The sequence below is a fragment of the Eublepharis macularius genome, chromosome 6 (genome assembly GCF_028583425.1).
Source record: "Eublepharis macularius isolate TG4126 chromosome 6, MPM_Emac_v1.0, whole genome shotgun sequence".
NCBI lineage: Eukaryota > Metazoa > Chordata > Lepidosauria > Squamata > Eublepharidae > Eublepharis > Eublepharis macularius.
The window spans coordinates 126271108-126291878 of record NC_072795.1 but is presented as its reverse complement, the minus strand read 5'-3'; the positions used below and the strand labels follow the sequence as shown (position 1 = coordinate 126291878).

At 44.1% G+C, this 20771-nt stretch overlaps 1 protein-coding gene across 2 annotated transcripts in view; it reads left to right on the top strand.

Moving 5' to 3' along the window:
- PIK3AP1 (phosphoinositide-3-kinase adaptor protein 1) overlaps positions 1-20771 on the top strand; it is a 64177-nt gene that overhangs the window by 27983 nt on the left and 15423 nt on the right. For both annotated transcript variants that reach the window (XM_054984190.1, XM_054984189.1), the window contains exons 6-9: positions 1858-1990; positions 5701-5897; positions 10862-11051; positions 16851-16925. In XM_054984190.1, coding sequence (XP_054840165.1) covers positions 1858-1990; positions 5701-5897; positions 10862-11051; positions 16851-16925 — 595 coding nt within the window. The remainder of the gene's footprint in view (positions 1-1857; positions 1991-5700; positions 5898-10861; positions 11052-16850; positions 16926-20771) is intronic.

Sequence of the window (20771 nt, the reverse complement as noted above, 5' to 3'; positions counted from 1 at the left end):
ATCCATTCCAAATGATCTATAAAGCGGATTGGAAGTGCATTATCCAACGTGTGCGGAATCAGCCAACATTGGAATACTTCACCTTAAATACAAGGGCTGTGATCGGTTGTTCTTGCGCAATATCATGGCAGTAGAAATAATGGCTTTGGAGGTGATCTCTGAAGTAATACAGTTTGTATGTAAGGTTGGCTACAGAGATATTTGTGCAATCATATGGAAATCGAAGTGCCTAGTTCCAAACTTGACGAGATTTTTTTTAGCGTAGAAATCAGCCAGAGTGCAGCTATTTGGCATGCACTTACTCGGATGGTGAACTATAGTGTAGATATGAGATTGCCCATGTTTTAAAAAGGAAAGAAATGGCTCCTCAACAAATGATAGATTTTGCTGATCAGGGAAAGGCAGACTCCAATAGAATTGGTTCGATGTGCCATGAGAAGCGTGGAGGCTTAATGGGTGGATGGTGATACTACTTGCAAGGGCCAGGAAAGATGGGGAGTTGGAGGAAGGCTGTTCAAGCTCTGATGAACTTGTGGCATAAGACAGAATGAGGACTGCAGAGTTTTCTAGATTAAAGATGTGTTTCAGCTCAGAGCATCTGCATAGTGATATCCTGGGAGGTCTTGAGAGCTCCCCACAATGGAGGTGTTACCTGGACCTTGTGAAAAGAAGGCTACTTCTAAATGGAAGCTATTCTCCATAGTCCTTGAATTAAATTTCCTAAATGGAAAGAATGGCACCAGAATCAACCCACCCGTTGTCGCTATTCGTTCCAACAGAATCATGTAGCTTGAAATAAACAGTGAGTAAAAAAGAACTGTTGACATAGCCACAATCCCTGCGCTTGTGTGTTTAGAAGCTGTGTAACAGAAGCAAGTTGCCTCCTCCACATGATCATTCCATGGATTCTAAGGGCTTGTTTTCTAATCCTATATCCAAAATGTTCATACATCCCGCCAAATACAAGCCAATAACCCTCACTTTGCAACAGTGCAGTCCCCGTTGCATCACTCTGGTTTACATTTATGATGCCTAGTGATTCATTGAGGAATCTTGATCCATTGAAACTTTCATAATAGTTCCTCTGCAAGGAACAATCTTTTCTTTCTTGTACAATCTTGAGGTTTCATGGTAATGGAAAAATGTGAATACTATCTGGCGTAAATATTTCTGGTATAAATAAAGGACCGTCTCTCCCGATATTCCCCACTTTGACAGCGGCACTCATCTGAGCCAAGTCTGAAGATGGGACCCAACAAATGGGTAGGATCAGCAGCTGTCCTCCTTACCCAAACATTCTTTGTTGTGGCTCCCACTTGGTAGAATGGCCAACCTGACGGGGTCAGGAAGTTTACAGCACTTCTGTTGTTTTGCAGAATATATAAAATTGAATTGTTAGGGAGGACATGTTTATAAAGGGACAAGGGTTGTAGTTTAGGATACTGTTTATTGTATAGTAAAGAGTCCAGTAGCACCTTTAAGACTAACCAACTTTATTGTAGCATAAGCTTTCGAGTGCCACAGCTGTCTTCGTCAGATGCATCGTCTACTGTACTCTTTACTATTTTGCTGCTATAGACTAACAAGGCTAACTCCTCTGGATCTATGTTTATTGTATGAATTTCTTGTTTTTACTACATTGTCTTCTAATTTCTGTAATCCAGTTTTTGCATTTCTACTGTCATGCCCGATAATGTTTCTGTGGCTTGGTTTTCTCCACCTCTTATTGCAATGTTTATTATATGCCTTACACCGTTCCTATTGTGTTGCTTGGTTTTGTAATCCTCCTTGAGTCTTAGCTAGAAAGGTGGACTACAAGTAAATAAAATAAACAAATGCTTGCCTTTTTGTATCCAGGCATTTAAAGTAGTTCCTTACAACACAGAAGCTCTGGACAAGATCCTGACGGAGTCATTGAAGAAGAATCTTCCTGCAAGCGGTTTGCACCTCTTAGGAATAAACCAGCTAGAAGAAGAAGACATAAGTACAAGTGGGTGTTGGTGGCAATAGGAAAAATACCATGCGTGTGTTTCCTTCTGTTTGGAAGTCTTTTTGTACTAAAGATACTTCTGCATTCTGTGAAAAAGGCTTAATAGAGTTTTAGGAATGAAAGGCGGGGGGGGGGGGGGCGCGGAGAATAAGTATTGGACAGGCTTTGCCATCCCATGCAACACAAGCCAAAAGGTGATTTGTCCAAGGTTGTTTTTTTAAACTCCAAAGTATTTTCTAGTACGATTTGAGGAGCGGATGTACACAAACTTGCTTTGCTCTTCAGCTTTTGCTTTGAGATGGAGCTCAGCTTGGAAAACTCTCTCATTGTTAGCCTTGCACAATGAAATAGGCATGCTACAAGTGGGGACCTGCAAGGACTTGTGGGGGGCATCTCATCTTCCCCACTTATACCGTGTCCTCTTTCCTTTCCCCCCCCTTTTCCTGTTTTCTTGTCTCCTTCCTACCCACCGTTGTCTGCCCCCATCTTCACCTCCCACCTGGTGGCCTCTCCTCTGTGACCCAGTTGCATGGTGGGGAACCTTCAAGGACTTGCAGGATGTACTTTACTTTTCCCTGTATCCCCTACTACTACTACTACTACTACTACTACTACTACTACTACTACTACTACTACTACTACTACTACTACTACTACTTATTTCTCTCTTCCTGGCAGTCTCCATATGCTCAGCTTTCTCTGTGTCCTCCTCCTCTTCAAACTCACTAAAAACCTTACCTTTTATCTCCCCCCATTCACTTATATTTCTTGATTTGCTTCATTTATATACTGCCTTTCTCCATAACGGAGACCCAAAGCAGCTTACATCCTTCCCTTACCTTCATATTATCCTCATAGCAATCCTGAGAGGTAAGTTAGCCTGAGAGTGTCTGGATCAAAGCCACCCAGTGAGCTTCCGCAGCAGAGAGGAAATTTGAACCTGAGTCACTTAGATTCTACTCTGGAGCTCTAACATTATTGTGGTGTTGGAGAGGCTGCTGTTGAATACTAGCAGGCAACCAGGCCTGAGTTGTTCATGCAAGTCATGTGGTATCAAGTCACCCAGTGGTTGCTTCTGGGCTTGCCCCCAAGCCCTCCCTCAAAGACCCAAAAGCCGTTGAAAGGCCGTCCCCCTGTCTTTTCCTGACAGAAGCCAAGGCTGGAATAATGGCTAAACTGTTATGGTAGACTAGCAACAACCATTGACGGCATCTGGTTAAAGCCACAGATGCTCCTTTTATCTTTGTGTGTGTGTGTTTTAGCCCCCAATGTGTTTTTTTAGATTTCAGATTTTTCTGCAAACCTGGAGCATTTTTCAGGTGAAAAGGAAGATCTATCTTATCTATTCATGACTCCAATCTCCAGTTTTAAGTATCCTCAGATCAGGGCCACTTGGTTATTGGTATATATAGTAATGTGCTGCATTGACATTAGGGTTACCAGTTGGAGACTAAGGCGTTCCCTTTCCCAGACAATGTGGCCAGGGGTGGTGGAGGAGACCCCGTCAGTGTCTGTGCCTTGAAAATAATTTCAGGTGGGTAGCCATGTTGGTCTGCAATAGAAGAGCAAGATTTGAGTCCAATAGTTCTTTGAAGACCAGCAAGATTTTCCGGGTGTAAGCTTTCAAGAGTCAAAGCTCCCTGAAGACCCAATACATCAAAGCATATATCAAGACCCAATATAACAGACGTTAAATTGAGTCTGTCAAGACCCAATATAACATCTGTTGTTCTGGTTTCTAGGAAAGTGCACTTTAGGGCATCATAAGTTTCTCAGGAGAAGTTAGTGAGGATCCTGTAACAGAAGAGGTAGAGTTAATGGCAGACCAGCTACAGAAGGAATTAACAGAAGAACTGCCTGTTGTCTGTAGCCAGGGTTTTCATTTCTTCCTTTTGTGAATTGTGGCTGCTTATGCTTTTCTTGTAACTGCTTCATCCCTGCAAATAGGTGGTTTTAATGCTGACCTCACAGAGGTGTGTGAGAATTTGATCCATGTTAATATTGGTCCTCTGTATGCGCATGTGTGTGTATGTGGTATATCTAGATTGCATTCTCTATTGGTGCTTTTCTACTAAAAAATTTTCCTTGCCTCAGCCCCTGCAGCTGCCATTTCCTCCCTCCAGCAGAGGACTTAAAAAGAAAAACCAGGAATTGCTAGATCCCCATAGCATTAGAATGTTATAATGATCTGTTGCCAGAACAAGCTAATTCTTAGCTTTCATTTTTAGCATAGTCTTTTTTAAAAAAGTAAGCACTTAAAGCAGATGGACAAAATTACCTGCTCTACCCCCTGGTGAAATCAGTACTGATTATGAGATGGCAGTTGGGTAGGGTTCGTGTCTTTATACATTTTGTGAATTGTGGACCCAAAGCAACTGCTGTCTTTGTGAGGGAGGCCTCCCTAGTGAGATAACAAACACCAGATTGAATTCCTGTTAGATCCTGTCCAGAGTGTGTTCTCAGTTCACACAGGGTGACTGAAATGAAAGGCCAGGATTTTTCTCTGTGTGAAGAGAATCCTTTTCAATATGGCAGTATTCTGTGGCAGATGTTCTCTTTCCCTTCAGAAAAGTTCCTTCAGAGTTGAAGGTCTGAAAGCTATGGATGGAGACTGTGAAGAACGGTCTCACAAGCCTCGTTATCTTGGGTTCTAGGAGATCGGAAAGGCCCTCGCTGCCGTTCTGGGTCTCCACCCGGTGAGGCAACCGTTCATCTTACCCCTGGTGGTTATCCGCTTCTCTCTGGGTAATAACTACTGCCACCAACAAATCTGAAAGAGTATCTCCAGCTAGATGGGTTTGTACTTCTAGCACTCTGAATATGTGTTGCGGTTCAAAAGGCTCCGCTTAGCTGCTGCTGCTTCCGCTTTGCTTGTACTGTCTAGTGTGGAGATAACCTGTCGCACCTTTGCACTTTCCCTGCTCCTGGAATGGTGCTCTAGGAATGGTGAGTTCACTGCCTGCCCCTTCCTTTTACTGCAGCTTAGATAACAAGACCAAATAGGCCTGGTGTGTTCACAGACTTTGAAATCCCACATATAAGCAAGTTTAATAAACAGAAATAAAAAGGAGTACATATGATCTGTACAAACTTCAGGCTGAGCAAGGATAAAAAGAAAAGCGAAAACACAATCCTCTAAGCCCTGAACTTACCCTAAACAATGTTAAAATTAGATTAGGAGAGTAATCAGGATTGGGTCCTTTGCTAAAGGTTTAGTCCTTCATAGCTTGTACCTCCCTGGCCAAAAAACAAAAAAGTGAAAAAGAGCTTCTTCTACATGTCCTAAGAATTTACAATCTTCCCTTTGGGAGTCTTACCCTCCCCTTCTGCAATCAGTTCTGAGCTTCCTGCCTGAAGAAGAAGAAAAATTATTTAGCTGTTTGGTTTTCCTATGTCCTTTTAGTTGTGACAATCTAGCAAGGTGTTAAATGGTAAATTTTTTGTCTTACTTCAGCCAGAACTATTTGCATAACTAGCCCTGAAGTGCTTGGGAGAGACAGGACTCATCTCCTGTAGTTTACCTTTTGCCAGGTATGAGCTTGCAGCCAGGTTCCCGAGTGCACTCTAGTCCCAACAGTTGAATTATTGAGGCAAATTCTAGGGAGGAGGGCATTTCTCCTGAGATGATTTCGTCTCTTGTGTGATTTTTCCTAGTTTTGACCAGCCTGAGGTGATGTGCACTCTCTCTCTCTCTTCCCCCCCCCCCCCAGGTCAGAGAGATGAAGAGCTGCCCACTCTGTTGCATTTTGCTGCAAAATACGGACTGAAGAACCTCACAGCCCTGCTGCTTACATGCCCAGGAGCCCTGCAAGCCTACAGTGTTGCCAACAAGTATGGTCTCTACCCCAACAACATTGCAGAGAAACAGGGCTTCAAAGATCTCCGGCAGTTCATTGATGAATATGTGGTAAGAAGGATAGTTAGCTTTCTGTTTTCCCTTAACTTGCCCCTCTTGGTAGCAGGTTGCCGAACAGCAAAAGGAATGCTTATTAGCAGGGCTTTTTTTCAGCTGGAACGCGGTGGGATGGAGTTCCGGAACCTCTTGAAAATGGTCCCAAGGCTGGTGGCCCCACCCCCTGATCTCCAGACAGAGGGGAGTTTAGATTGCCCTCCACACCAAGCGGCACGGAGGGCAATTTAAACTTCCCTCTGTCTGGGGATCAGGAGGCGAGGCCACCAGCCATGTGACCATTTCCTCCGACGGCAACCCACTGAGTTCCACCACCTCTTTTCCCAGAAAAAAAAGCCCTGTTTATCAGCATAGAAGGGAGCCTCGCATAGTAGTGTGAAGGTTGTTGAGCTGGTTCCAGTGTTACATTTTACAGGTTTATCCCGCAGAAAGTGATAACAGCATATGGATGAATAAGACAATGTGATTTCTTGTTCCAGGCCTAGGTCATATGCATGCCATTTGTTAGGCTCCATCTACACATTACGAAGGCCATATGTTTGTTGGGAAACAACATGCAGACTTTGCATCAGACACAGAAAAGGAGTTTTATGCCTCCAGATGCACACCATCATTTTTCCGTTTGCGACTCGAGTAGGCAGGGAGAAGCTGCTGTTGTCTGTTCCAGAGCCCATGAGCTGCTGAGCCACTGAGCTGCTGTTGGCTCTGTTGTGAAATGTATGTAGTCATGTAAGGAAACCACGTGAAAATAGCCTCCAGATTTCTTCTCAGAATTAGGGCTTGGAGACATCTGTGGATGAGTGTTCGATGTATTTCAGTTTTCATCTGAGAAAAATAATATCTCTCGCAAGTGATGTTAGGTATATGCCAAGAATGAGATTTGAGAGTGGGTTGGTGTCTTCACAAGTCACGGGCAGAGGCTAAGCTGCGTCTTCTGTTGTGTTTTCTTGGGATTCTGCAACCAAAGTTCTTCAGTGATGTAATATATGTTGTAGACTTTGGCAGGCAACTTCCTTTCCACTGCCACCCCATCTCAAATACTGGTTTCCACATACCCACATGGTCCGGCATTTCTGCTGTGGCATGGCTTCCCCTAATTAATGGATGGTGAAGAAGGGCAGAGTCACCTTGCAGGATTGGGGAAGTGATATGCGGGGAAGAACAGGATTGCCGAGGCTTCTTTGACTCAGGACAGCTATGTACTCCAATGGAACATGGAGCGTGCTGAAAGTGAAATAATTATTTTTAAACGTTGGTGTTTAAAACAATCCAAAAATGAATGAGCTATAGAGATGCTGTCTTTAGAAAGGGAAGAAGAAGCTTGGCTTGTGTGCATGAAGGCTGAAGCGAGCACTCCCTTACTGGTGAGGGTTCAGTAACTATAGTAAAAAATTAAGAGTGGTTCCAAAATGGTATAGGTGTTGTGTGAATGGTGGTGCTGGGACAAACAAGCCACGCATGAGTGGCAATCGTGTTCTGAAATGACAGAGGACAAGCACTCTGGATCCCCCTGCTGTGTCCAGAGCCTACTGACCTGTGTGGATTTTATAACACACTCACTGTTGTGGCTTTCTTCAAAGGGCACTTCAGATTGTAGTTTGCTGAGACTCTGCTGTTGAAGAATCCCTGTCTGCTTTGCAAAAGTGATGTTCCCTGGGGAAATAGAAAGACTGTTAAAGGAACTGAAATGGACTAACCTAAGAGCACATGTGTGGAGAAACTCTTCTTTTAACCATAGGCATGGCAGATGAACCTCCACCCTTGAGAAATTGAGGAGCAGGACAAAAAAAAAATGGCCAGAAAACAGCCTCCATAGTGACGCTCTAGGAATGCCCCCTGCCTCTATGGTCTTTATCATAGAAGTTAAGGGAAGTTCATGAAGTGTCACTCAGAAGTGACATATCCTTTCCAAACTCAGTCTACTCTTCCCAGGCACTGCCCTCAAAATCGCTCAGCATTTGCTGAGGCAGTGCTGGCAACATAGGCATAATGTTCACAGCACCCCATAGTACTATTGATATGGCAAGTTCACAGAATCTAATCATGGATGCCTTCCCTCCCTCCAACATACCAAGCCAACTTTTTCCTTTTTATTGTTGGTAGGCACAGGATTTCCCAGCATGTTGGTCAACTAGAAATCAGTGGGTTTCTCAAATGGAACTGGAAACCAAGGAGTGAATGTTTGTTACGCTGGTATTTCTCTCTCCATGCTCGTTCCCCCACACTGCATCATCACCCCCATCCTCAAAGCTGTCTCTCATTGGTGGTAGCCAAGTCAGTAGGTGTGGTCACTAGCGGCTCCTCCTAGGGAACTACATGTCCATGTTGTGCTGTGCAGGTGTCAGCTAGTTAAGCCATCCCTCTGATTAAATAAAGGTTGTTTCCAAACAGGTTATTTTTCTCGGGCGCTATGCTGTGGGGAATAGTCTTGCCTGGTTGTCTGCAGCTGCCCTTGCTCAGTGGAGTTGCAGGAGCAAAATGGGAGAAGAAACAGCATTGTAAAAACCTTAGAAATTTGGGGAATTCTTAGAGCATTGCACGACACTGTTTTCCCTCCTCTACTCCCATCCTGTATGTTCCCATCTTATTATCCTAGTTGAGGAACTATTTCCTGCTTCCTTGGAGCATTTTGGTGCATTCATGCACTTCCCAAAATTTCCCCAGCTTTTCAAAGATCTTTCCCAAATTGCTGCAGAGTTTTGGGAAAGATCACAGCAAAGCTTGGATGGCTGTCATGTGGATAAGAAGGTTTATATTTCCTGGTTCTTACAAGCAGCATTTTCCCCTACTCCTATCCCCACAGCAGCCATTTCCTCTGCCAACCACCCAGGAACTTTTTAAAAACTGACAGTTGAATATCATTATAATAATCTGTTATATCAGGTTCTATAAATTGCCAGCTTTCATTAAAAAAACTACCTCTAGCCTCTTTCAGTGTGGAGATATAAAGGGAAAGATATATCTCTGCAAGGAAAGGGACTTGAGATTTACTTTTATATCTCTGCAATGAAAGGGACTTGAGATTTACTATTAGAGAACCTAATACACAGATTGTTGTAATGATATAACCATATTTAATTACCATTAAAAAACAACAACCTGGAAAAGCCCCTGGTGGCATGGGGGTGTTGGTGTTGGTGGCGAGAAAACTGCAGGAAAACATGCCAAGTAGAAGCCCTGCTGCTACTATACTGTGTCAGCAGCTATAGCAGCACTGGGGGAAACTACACAAGCCTCTTGCCGTGTGGAAGGCACTGAGATAAAGCAATCACTTCTAGAGCAGAGGCATATTTACAAGGATTAGTATCAGCTCCTACTGGCAGGGAAGGGTGAAGTGAACCTGGAACATAGTGCAGAGTCAGAACATAGTGCAGAGTTTGTTTTTATGCTGTTAAACCTGGCTTTTATCATTATTTAATGTACCGTTTTATCAACGTGTTTTTATCAGTAGGTTGTAATCTGCCCCGAGCCCGTCCACAGGGAGGGTGGACTATAAATTTAATAAATAATAATAATACTGTATGTGCACCATCTTATTATCTAGTATACATTTTCCTAGGATGCATAAAATAGTTTCCCATTCACATTTTAAATAGGAGAGAGTGTCAATATAGCTTTGGGCACGTCTCCTTTTTTTGTTTATTTGTATTTGAGCCATGCTGCAGCAGAAAAAATTCTGCTTTGCCGCCATCTTCAGCAGCCTCTACACCCGTGTTTCTATGGGTGTGTGCACATGCAGCCATGAGTTTTCTTGAGGCTATTTACTTACTGGGGTGGATCCTTCCCCTTATTACTGCCTCCCTGAGCAAAGTTTATTTATTTAAGTAGTTATACCCTAACTTCCCTTATGGCTCCAGTTTGAAGCTTTCTTCCCACTGGAGTGATGCTTGTTGATGGAGAACGAGCCACTGAAGTTGGATTTTTTATTTAAAATCTGCTTTTTCATTATACCATGACTGAAGTGGTTAAAAATAAAAATCTATTTCGGCTCCTGTGCCTCTTTGCGTACTGCTCGTTCCTTCTGTTGTGCACAACACCCAGCTTTTGTCGAAAAAGGTTCCCCCAGCAAAATTTTGCTCTCAATGTTCAAGGCTATCTCTTTTCCAATTTTCCTTCCCTTTCCTCCTTCATCACATGTGGACTGGGTTAGAGATGGGCACGATCCGCATTACGATAGAAAAACCCCCACGATAATGGCGATCGCGCGATCGCGATCCGGCGGATCGTGATCGGCCACGGCCAATGATCCAGCGATCGGGAGAGGCCTGGATCGGGGCGTTCGGGCTCGGATCGGGAATCTAGACACTCAGGCGCCAGCAATCTATTCCCCTGGCAATGGAGCCAGGGGAAAGCCTGAGCTCTGTCTGCCCTCCTTCTGTCGCTCTGGAAACCCGAATGGAAGCCCAGCTTTCCTTGATCAGCAGGGCTTCCTTCCAACCACGGAGCAGCAAAGCAGTCACAAGTTGGGAGAAGACAGCCAGGGGAGGGAGGGGGAAGGGGGTGTTCTGTAGCCATGGACACTCCAATCTCATCCCTGCAAACCCTGATAGGCAGCTCTGATGGCCAAACACAGACCTTGTTGCTGCCTCCTCGTGCCCGCCAGGCCCGACGGCCGCCGGCACCACCCACCTTCCCACATAATACCAGTGTGCTCCGCTTTGGCCTCCACGATCCGCGATGCACGGCTCGGGAATGGGAGATGATAATTGGGGATCGTTAATTTGGGATCGTTGTCGGCGCCGATCCACAATCCGCTGGATCGTTAAAAATTTTTGGATCGTGCCCATCTCTAGGCTGGATATCACTTCACTGCCTTTAAACCCGGACTTGCAGGATTATTCTGCAAAGGCTAAACTTTGCTTGAGTGCACTTTGAACTGACTGTGGGTAATTTTTTTGTCTGGTGCCGCGGCAGTCACTGCTGCCTCAAAGCGGATTCTCCTGGTTTTCTTCCCTTCCCAGGAGACAGCAGACATGTTGAAGAGCCACATAAAGGAGCAGCTGATGGAGGGGAAAGAAGATGATTCCGTTTATGAGTCCATGGCTTACCGCTCCACTGACCTGCTGATGAAATGTTCTCTGAATCCTGCCTGTGACGAGGATCTGTATGAATCCATGGCTGGCTTGGTTCCTGGGGCCACAGAAGACTTGTGTATGTATGGAGTTCGACTCATTGCTGGGAAATTCCATATCTGCAATATTCCCTGCCATAGAAGAAGTTGTGTGCATGAGCAGAGCATTGCTATGGCTTGCCACCAAAGATAAAATGGCAGCATGGCAGGTGAAAGGAAACTGATTTACCTCCTGGTACTGCCACGGGGAGAGCAGAGTGGTAAGTGGCAGTACTGCAACCCAAGCTCTGCTCACGACCTGAGTTTGATCCCGGCGGAAGCTAGGTTCAGGGAGCTGGCTCAAGGTTGACTCAGCCTTCCATCCTTCCGAGGTCGGCAAAACGAGTACCCAGTTTCCTGGGGGTAAAGTGTAGATGACTGGGGAAGGCAATGGCAAACCACCCCGTAAAAAGTCTGCCAAGAAAACGTCATGATGCGACACCCCCCCCCATGGGTCAGTAATGACTCGGTGCTTGCCCAGGGGACCACCTTTACCTTTTTACTGCCACGGGGTGGTGGTGTCATATAGCCCAATTTCATCAGAACTTGGAAGCTAAGCAGGATCAGTATTGGGATGGGAGACCATCAAGGAAAACTCTGCCGAGGAAGGCAATGGCAGCCCCCCTCTGCTTCTCACTTGCCTTGAAAGTCCCTTACTGGAGCTGCCATAAATCCATTGGGACTTGATAGCACCTATGTACTGCCACAGGGCTACAGACCAAAAATCTTCATAGCTGCCCTCCTGGTACATAGTCCTTTTGCCTCCATGGCAAGTTTCATGCTTCTGATACATTTGTTTTTATAGAATTCATAATTTGCTCCTCAGGTGTCTGTGTTGACATTTGGCTTGCTACAGTCCATGTTCTTACCTCATTTACATGAAAAGAAAGTTACACTGCTGCTTATAATCTTCTTGACTTCATTAGATAGCCACGTTGGCATCTCCAGGGACTTGTTTGTGCCCTTTATAGGGCATGACGTGACAGTGGATTTCAGTGACCTACAAGATTCCTGAAAGCATGTGAGCTTTTCTGTTCATCCACTTCTTTTGAAGTGGTGTATAACCATGTTGGAACCACGTTGGACTTTTTGAGTAGTTTTTCTTCTGCATGTTTGTTAAATTTGACATGGTGTCAAATTTACAGTAACAGACAGTACACAGTAATAATAGTAATAATAACAACAACATTTGATTTATATACTGCCCTTCAGGATGACTTAATGCCCACTCAGAGTGGTTTACAAAGTGTGTTGTTATTATCCCCACAATAACAATCACCCTGTGAGGTGGGTGGGGCTGAGAGAGCTCTGAGAGAGCTGCGATTGACCCAAGGTCGCCCAGCTGGCTTCAAGCAGAGGAATGAGGAATGAAACCTGGCTCTCCAGATTAGAGTTCTGTCGCTCTTAACCACTACCCCAACTGGCTCTATATAGTCTACTGTCCCCAACCTTGTACCAACACATCTTTCTGAACCATTCTTTATTTGGGGGGGGGGCGGTCCTTAGGCAAGTTGTCCCCTATGACGCCCCTCATTCAGACAGGTGGAGAAGAAGAGAGCAACTGGCCATGATGTTGGCCTGCTCACCACTGCTGTGCTCCCTGGGCAAGCCATCAGCAACTTAGCAAAGATGCTACTGCAGTGGAGAGAGAAGGGTTGGGCAACGGAGTGGTGATGGCGGATTTTCTATTCCTACTCTTGGGTGCCATCCCTGTATGCTTGTCTGCTTAGTGGGACGAGTGGAGAGCATTCTTAAGGAGCAGTAGCAGAGCTCCCCACCCCCTTCCCTGTCTGGCAGCTGCCTGAGAGCCAAGCTACAAGAGATGAATTACACAAGGAGGTGTATGTGAAGGGAGTCGCAATGTTAGCCGGGAAGCTGAGTTTTAAAAGAGATCAGAAGGCTTTGTCAATTTCCCCTCTTTATAGAGCCAGGGAGATCCCTGCTCAGGGAGTTTGTTAATTTCCTCTTTGCCTCAGAAGGCTCTGTCAGTTTCACCTCCCCTTCTAGGAGGCAAAGAGGAAATTGACAAACCCTCTCTCCCTGGCTCTGTAGAGAGGGGAAATTGACAAAGCTTTCCGCTCTCTTTTAAAACTCAGCTTCCCAGCTAACTTAGTGACTCCCTTCACGTGCTCCTCCTTGTGTAATTCGTCTCTTGTAGCTTAGCTCTGAGGATGGCAACCCTCAAGACTTGCCTGGCGACAATTTCTTTCTTATTGCCTACCCCCTCCCTTTCATTTTTAAAACTGGATTGACACTGGGCCCATGCTCACGATACAAAGGCAGGGAAAACCGCAGTGGCAGGGGGAAAGCAAATCCCCCAAGCACTCAATATTGCACATGTTTACAATTTATTCATTGAGTTAGACTATTCTGCTGCTTTTTAGGCTCCAGGATGGAGCCGGTACCACCCAAAGGGTTTTCCGGGTTTACTCCCTGCCTGCCTGTCCAAGCAAAGTCTTGAGTGCCTGCCGTGTGATTCACAAACAGCAGAAGCCCGGTCAGGTTGGTCCTGGCGGCTGGCTGCTGACTGAACAACAGAGCCCCTTTTCACTTGCATATGTTTGTTTTCCCATTGTTGTTCAAGAAGAGGTAAAGCAGAAGAATAGCTTGGGCTGCATGTGGGCGGGATGGGAGGGGAGAGGAGAGCCAGCTGAGCCTATCATTGATCTGGGGAGTCTTTGGCTGCATGGTTTGTAAAAAGCAGAACGGTCCCCCCCACTAGCCATTTTTAATGGAATGTATTCATTTACTGAGTTCCTGTAGAAAATCTGCAAAATGTTGCTTTGTTCTAGTATTTTCCCTGTTGTCCACTCATCTTTTCTAGATCTTGGTTCATGGCTATTTTTCTGGCTTCATAGTTGCATGGCAAATTTGCTCATTATGCACCGGAAAAGTGATGCTGGTGCACCTGGCAGAATGACTATCCCTTGTGGGAATTGGTGATGTGGTGGGGATATGTCCATTTTTCTGCATTGCTTGGCCCAGTTACGCTACTTTGGTTACTCTGCCATTACAATATCCTGCTAGGTAGTCCATTCTCCCCGCAGCCATTTTTTTGCTTTTTTTTTCAAATCCGATTTCATTTTTGGACAAGTGCCTTAATAAAAACGTGGGCTTCCTTTTCCAATACTGTTGTTTCTTGATTCCTCCATTCAGTCAGCGAAGGTTACCCTGTTCGTTGCATTTCCAAGTAGTTCCTATTCTAAGCAGCTGCTGACCCTTAACTCATTGCTTCCTCTTTGCACCTTGCGTTGACTCATTCTTTTTTTGCACTTTCAGAACTGCAGCTTGTTAATAATAAACAAAATAAACGAACAAGCAGGCAGCTGCTGTATAAAGGAAATGGCTAGCTAAAGGTCTGGCACAGCTGCAAGGAGACCTTTGCTAATTAATAAAGTCAGTCCCTAAACAAATTTTCTAGGGAGTATGTCCCACTGAGTGCTTCTTAGTGAACATACCTAGGATTCTTGCATTGGGGGAGTGTTATGGAGATTAGAGCACTGTGTGAACTTTGCTCTTTGTGGAATCTCAGTTTTAATTCAACTTTCAGCAAATAGAGGAAGAACAGTGCTAGGGCAAGTGTGGGAAAGACCCTACTTTGTATAAACGGGGGAAGACTGAATGTTTCTCCTCTCTTTTCAAAGGGGAAAAAAGAGTGGGGAATCAGGAGGGAATCTTGTGTAGTGAAGGCTGAATATTTTGGTGGTTTGATGCTTGGGGGAATAGGTTCCGAAGAAGTTAGATCTGATTGAACAGACACGGGATGTCTTAAAAAGCTTGGGCAGGTCTCCTTGTCCTCCTCTTACAGGTGAGCTATAGTGTCTCCCCACAGAAGAAATGTATGTGCCCTGGCACAGAGTGGGCAACAATTGACTTCCACTTCCTTTTCTCCATTGAGAAAAGTCTCCTGTGCTGATTAGCAGGGAGATCCCTCTGTCTCCAGGAGTGACCCATCCTAGTCAACCCTTCCCATCGCTACAGAGGTTTCAAGCACCTATAAGTCACACCTCACGACCTAATTGTTTTACCATGACAAGTGATTCTTAGAGATTTCCCCCATTCCTGAATGACATTGTACTTGACTGATACAGAAAAACAAATTGAACACACCACCTGCCATATGAATGAAGTGTAAGATATTCCGGGACAGTCCCAAGGTAGCTAACATGTCCCAAGTCATACTTACCTGAGGTGTTTCGGCATGGATATTGAAGTCTCCAAGGACTAAAAATCTCAGGAACTTCAGTCCAAGACCACCTCTAGGGGTCCAAGGATAGGCAGCAAAGCGGACAAGACACTGACATAACCCATATCTGTGGTGTTTCCCAAAGTAACCCAACAATATTCCGCACGCGTTGGATAATGCACTTTCAATGCACTTTATCAATCGTTTGAGGTGGATTTTTTGTTCCGCACACAAAAAAATCCGTTCAAATGAGCTATAAAGAGGATTGGAAGTGCATTATCCAACATGTGCGGAATCACTCTATAATAGCTCCCCTCCATAACATTTAAGTCTAGGCTCCTTGCTATATGGTTTGCTCTGACCGTGTAGAGAGTCTCCATACAACTATCAAGACTATGTAACACTCATGTGGAGGTCTTCCATATGGGTAGTGTGGTCCACGTGGGGAGGGCAGCCGTTTTCAAGTGTTATGCCTCCATGTGACGTGCTGCCATTCTTCCCGGTGGTCTTCCACGATGATCAGCCCTCTAGAAACCAATGGGGCTTTTAAAGAATGCCATGAAATATGACAAAGAGCAGAACCACAAGTGACAAAAGGCACATATTGGACACTTGTCTGCTTCCCTCAAGTTTTGATGGGAAATGTAAGCATCCTGGTCTCGCAGCTTCGCTCTCTGACTGCTGTCCAATGGACTTTTCAACTGTCACTTGTCCAACAATCCGCCAAGCTGCCTACATTTCCCATCAAAACTTGAGGGAAGCAGACAAGTGTCCAATCTGTGCCTTTTGTCACTTGTGGTTCTGCTCAAAGATGAGGTCAATCTTGTTTGTTACTGGATCTTCTCTTAAAGTAAAACCAGGAGCACTGATTCCAATTGCTAAATTACTGGTGTGGGGAGTTCTGGTTCAGATTAAAAATGTATGGATTAAAATTCTTACAACTTTTATGCCATACACTGCAGAGACATAATTGAATTTAGGGAGCTTTCTAAATTGAATCACTATACGAGAAGAGCCTGATTAGTGGGTCAGACTAGAATCTGGGAAACCCAGGGTCCAATTCCCGCTCTGTTATGAAAGGTTGCTGGGTGACATTGAGCCAGTTGCACACTCTCAGCCTAAACTCCCTCACAGGGTTGTTGTGAGGATAAAGTGGATAAGAGCAGGGCTTTTTTTCTGGAAAAAGGTCGTGGAACTCAGTGGGTTGCCCTCAGAGAAAATGGTCACATGGCTGGTGGCTCCGCCCCCTGATCGCCAGACAGCCCTCTGGCAATCTGTCTGGAGATCAGAGGGCGGGGCCACCAGCCATGTGACCATTTTCAAGAGGTTCTGGAACTCCATTCCACCGCGTTCCAGCTGAAAAAAACCCCTGGATAAGAGAATGTTGGAAGCTGCTTTGGGTCCCTGTTGGAGAGAATAGTTGGGATATAAATCAACTAAATAAAGTAAGCATTTATCTAATATAATGTGGAATGTAATGATGCAAAAATTATAATCCTAGGCCACTCTTTGTATAGTAACAATTGGTTACTATATTTATAATTTAACATTGGTTAACACGCTTATTAATTTCAACTGCCATTAAAGGGGATTTTGAAATTTAAAAAGATTAAAATTTTTGAAAGAGTGCAGTGAATGTATTTCAATTTTCCAGATGTAGAAATGCTTCAGTCGGATACTAGCAGCTCCCGGACAACAAAGGACTACATGATGCGCAGATTCTTAGAAGGTGAGCACATGTGGGGAAAGAAAAGGTTTTGAATTGCCTGGCTTGAACACCCTCTTATCTGATCCCAGCCAAAGAGCTCCTACCTGATATGTATCAGATCCATAGTATACATAAATATGTGGCCATTTTCCAGCATTTTATATGTGCTGTCTCTGTACAAAAAAGGAACATGGTAATCAGACTGTTTCATTTCATTTCAATTATTTGTTTTTAAAATATCTCACTCACCTTTCTCTGCTAAAACAATGCAGGCCTAAAGTAGTTTACAATAAATAAAGATGGTGTACAACAAAATCTGAATTTAAAGTGTTTTCAATCCAGAACCTCAAAATAAAATAATGCATTTGCGTGTCACCCGCTCAGATACGTCTTTGCCATTTTAAAAATTGCTTTATTTCTCTCCCACTCCTCTCAAGTCCCTACTTTTATTGCTCATGGTAGACCGAGACTGAGTACAAGTAAGTCAATGCATCTGTTTTGCAACCAATTTTTATTAACAATTCCATTTCAGCTTCCAATGCTGGACCAATAAAATGGTGCTAGAAATACAACAACAGTGTAACAAAAGCATGCATTTGGATTCTGTCACTGGCACAGATTTCTAGATTGTAGTTTCAGCTGTTGGAAGCTCAGCTGTTTTTGTCCAGTAATATATTTATTTATGCTCTTCAGTTAAAAAAAAAATCTGATTTTCTGTTGAATAGTCCAAAAGTCTTGCTAATTATTGGTTGCCTCGTCCTGAATCCAATAATAGCAATCCCCCACAAAGAGGGGTAAATCTCAGCAGCTGCTCTATGAGCCCTGGTTCAGACTGCCTGGGATTCTTCAAGAATGTGAATTTGAGGAGGAGAAACTACATAGTCAGTGCAATCTTGAACAGTTACTTTAGTTAAGGCAGCTGATTCCAATGGGCATAGAATAAAGTAACTTTGGCTACGATTGCACTGCTAGTATGCAAACGTGTGTAATGAAACCCAGTTCCTTTGGTTTAAATTAATATATCACTTTCTGGAGGGGATGTTGTTGAATTAAGAAGTAGCAACCTTTTCTCTGCTGGCCGTTTTTCCTACTCCAAAGGCCCGCGGGCGGAGCTGTCCGCACTCCTCCAGACCCCAGGAGTCTAGAGAGTTCTTGCGGTTTATGGGATAATTTGGCTTCCAAGGAAAAAAATTGGGCACCCAGCCTGCCCCGTTCCTATGCTCAAAATTGCCTCTTGCAGCAACTGCCTTTCGTTAAATAATCTGCCAGAGGTTAATTACATATATTTACATATAGCAAGTAGTTAAATTACTGTAATTTGACCCTGAAAACATGCAGCTGCGGAGACAAATGTGAGCTCTTTACAAGCCACAAATGCGTTCAGTCCTTGCTGCCTGGTTTTAACCGCTGTTGGGCTTTCCTGCTTGCTTGACTTGCTCCTAATTTTCATGGCACGTGCTCCACAAGCGTTGGAATTAGTTTTGTTACCGTTCTTCCCTCCCTCTACATTTGGACAGTTGTGGGGTCAGTTTATTTTCTTCCTCATGTGTCTTAAATAATAATGATTTTCATGGGGAGGGTCAGCCTCATCAGTGTTGTTATCAGTGGTGTCACAGCACCTGCCCCCCTTTATTTTTGTGCATGCTTATATTGATACCGTGATACACACTGCAATCCTAAGCAGAGTTACCCCAGTCTAAGCCCATTGACTTCAGTGGGCTTAGTCTGCAGTAACACTTCTTTGGATTGCACTGATAATGGCTGAATTTTTTTAAAAGATTGAAAATGAACACTTGCACAGGGGGGTTCAATGACAGATGCAAGGCTTTGGAGTGGGGGGAGGATGGCATCTTTGGGGAGGCTGCAAGTAGCAAATTGGGAGGGGGAAAATGAGCTGTCCTCCATTTTTCTGGGGGTTTCTTTCACTCAACATCCCCCTCCCCACCGCCTGCCTTTGCACAGGGGAACACAGAGTGTTAAGAGCTGTTCATAATAATGTCTAGGAGGTTTAAAGGCCTATAATTTTAGGCTTATCTCTAGAGACTTTTTTGAATTAAAAGGTGTAAGAATGGCGATATCCCAGGCTTGGAGAAAACACCCCAAAAGGTTTATGTGATCAAAGAATGTAATTAGAATAGAATTTAAATAATTCAGTCTCTGCACATGGTAGTCCCGGAGCTTTGATGTTACTGATGGAGAAAGTTATCCTTTTAATCTTCCCTTCTGACACAGGAGCCTGTTAGCACTCCTTCGATATTAAACATGCCTCCAGAGTTGGCATTATCTGTAATTACAGCAGCTAGCATAATTGAAAAGCCTTACAGAAAATTGCTACATGGTTTGTGGTCACCATTCACTGGCTTCCAAATCGTCATGGTGCTCACTTCTGAATATAGCACTTTCCAGGGGTCATTTCATAGAAAAAGAGCTGGAGGAACTCATTAGCATAACTCATTAGCATATGCCATGCCCCTTGTCATCACCAGGAGTGTGTCATTAGCATAGCTGATTTACATATGCCACACTCCCTGACATCACCTATCCTGGCTGTTTTGGACCCAATCCTGGCCATTCACAGCCGAAATTGGGCCCAAAATGGCAAAAAGGGGATGAAAATGGCCGAAAAGGGGCCCAAAATGGTTAGGATTGGGCCGCTGCTGAGTAGGAGAGTGATCCACCACCCATCAGAGGCCCGATCCAGGCCATTTCGGCCCCAATCCAGGCCAAACCGGGCCCAAAATGGCCGAGATTCGGGTGGGCGGGGCCACCTGACATGTGACCTCTTTGGGGAACTGCCGGAACTGCGTTCCTGTGTGTTCCCCCTCAAAAATGAGCTCTAGCACTTTCTGAATTTACTTTCTATAAATACTTATAAGTGTTTTTTCAAGCAGTGAAAATCTAACCAGCTGCATCTGCATCATTGGTCTAGAATTTCCTCTGTTCTCTTCCAGAAATTCTGAATTGTCAGAGCGCTCCTTATTTACTCTGCTTTAATGCTGATATTAGCAGAAGTTTACGGTTATGCACAGTATTACTGAAAACCGCAGACATACTGCATTTTTATTTCTCCAGTTACATGAGCTCTGAAGATTTTAATTTATTACTGATGTTTCCTGTTAATTTTTACCTGCATTATTCAGTTCAGGCTGGTTATCTGAAGGATTAATAAAAGTGCTGTTGAACTGCTAATAAAATCTTATTCTTACATGTAGGGACAAAAACATTTTAATGCATCTCTAGTTGCATGCTTGCCCTAGTCCTGGATAGCCCAGGTGAGCCTGATCACATCATATATCGGAAGCTAAGCAGGGTCAGCCTTGGTTAGTAATTGGATGGGAGATCTCCGATGAACACCAGGATTGCAGAGGCAGGCACTGGTAAACTAACTCTTAGTTTCTTGCCATGAAAACATTGCCAAGGTCACCATAACAATAACAACAGTACAGAAAAAAATTCTAAACAACAAAGGAGATAAAGAGACAAAAGATAAGGAAAAGCAGAAATACCCATTACACAGGGGGGAAATTAAGATACACTTTACACAGATTATCTAGAACACGATCACTATACATCATTTGAATATTATCTTAAAGCCCACAGGAAACCATTCTCAGAGACATTTCCTCTCTCTTCCACTGTCTTGCTATTAAACCAAAAATATTATTATAAAGTATTTAACAATATTTACCGCTACACCCCTTCCACATCCAAATCAATAGCTCAGAACACACAACATTTGATTTATATATCGCTCATCAGGACAACTTAACGCCCACTCAGAGCGGTTTACGAAGTGTATTATCATTATCATTACAACAATCACCCTTTGAGGTGGGTGGGGCTGAGAGAGCTCTGAGAGAGCTGTGA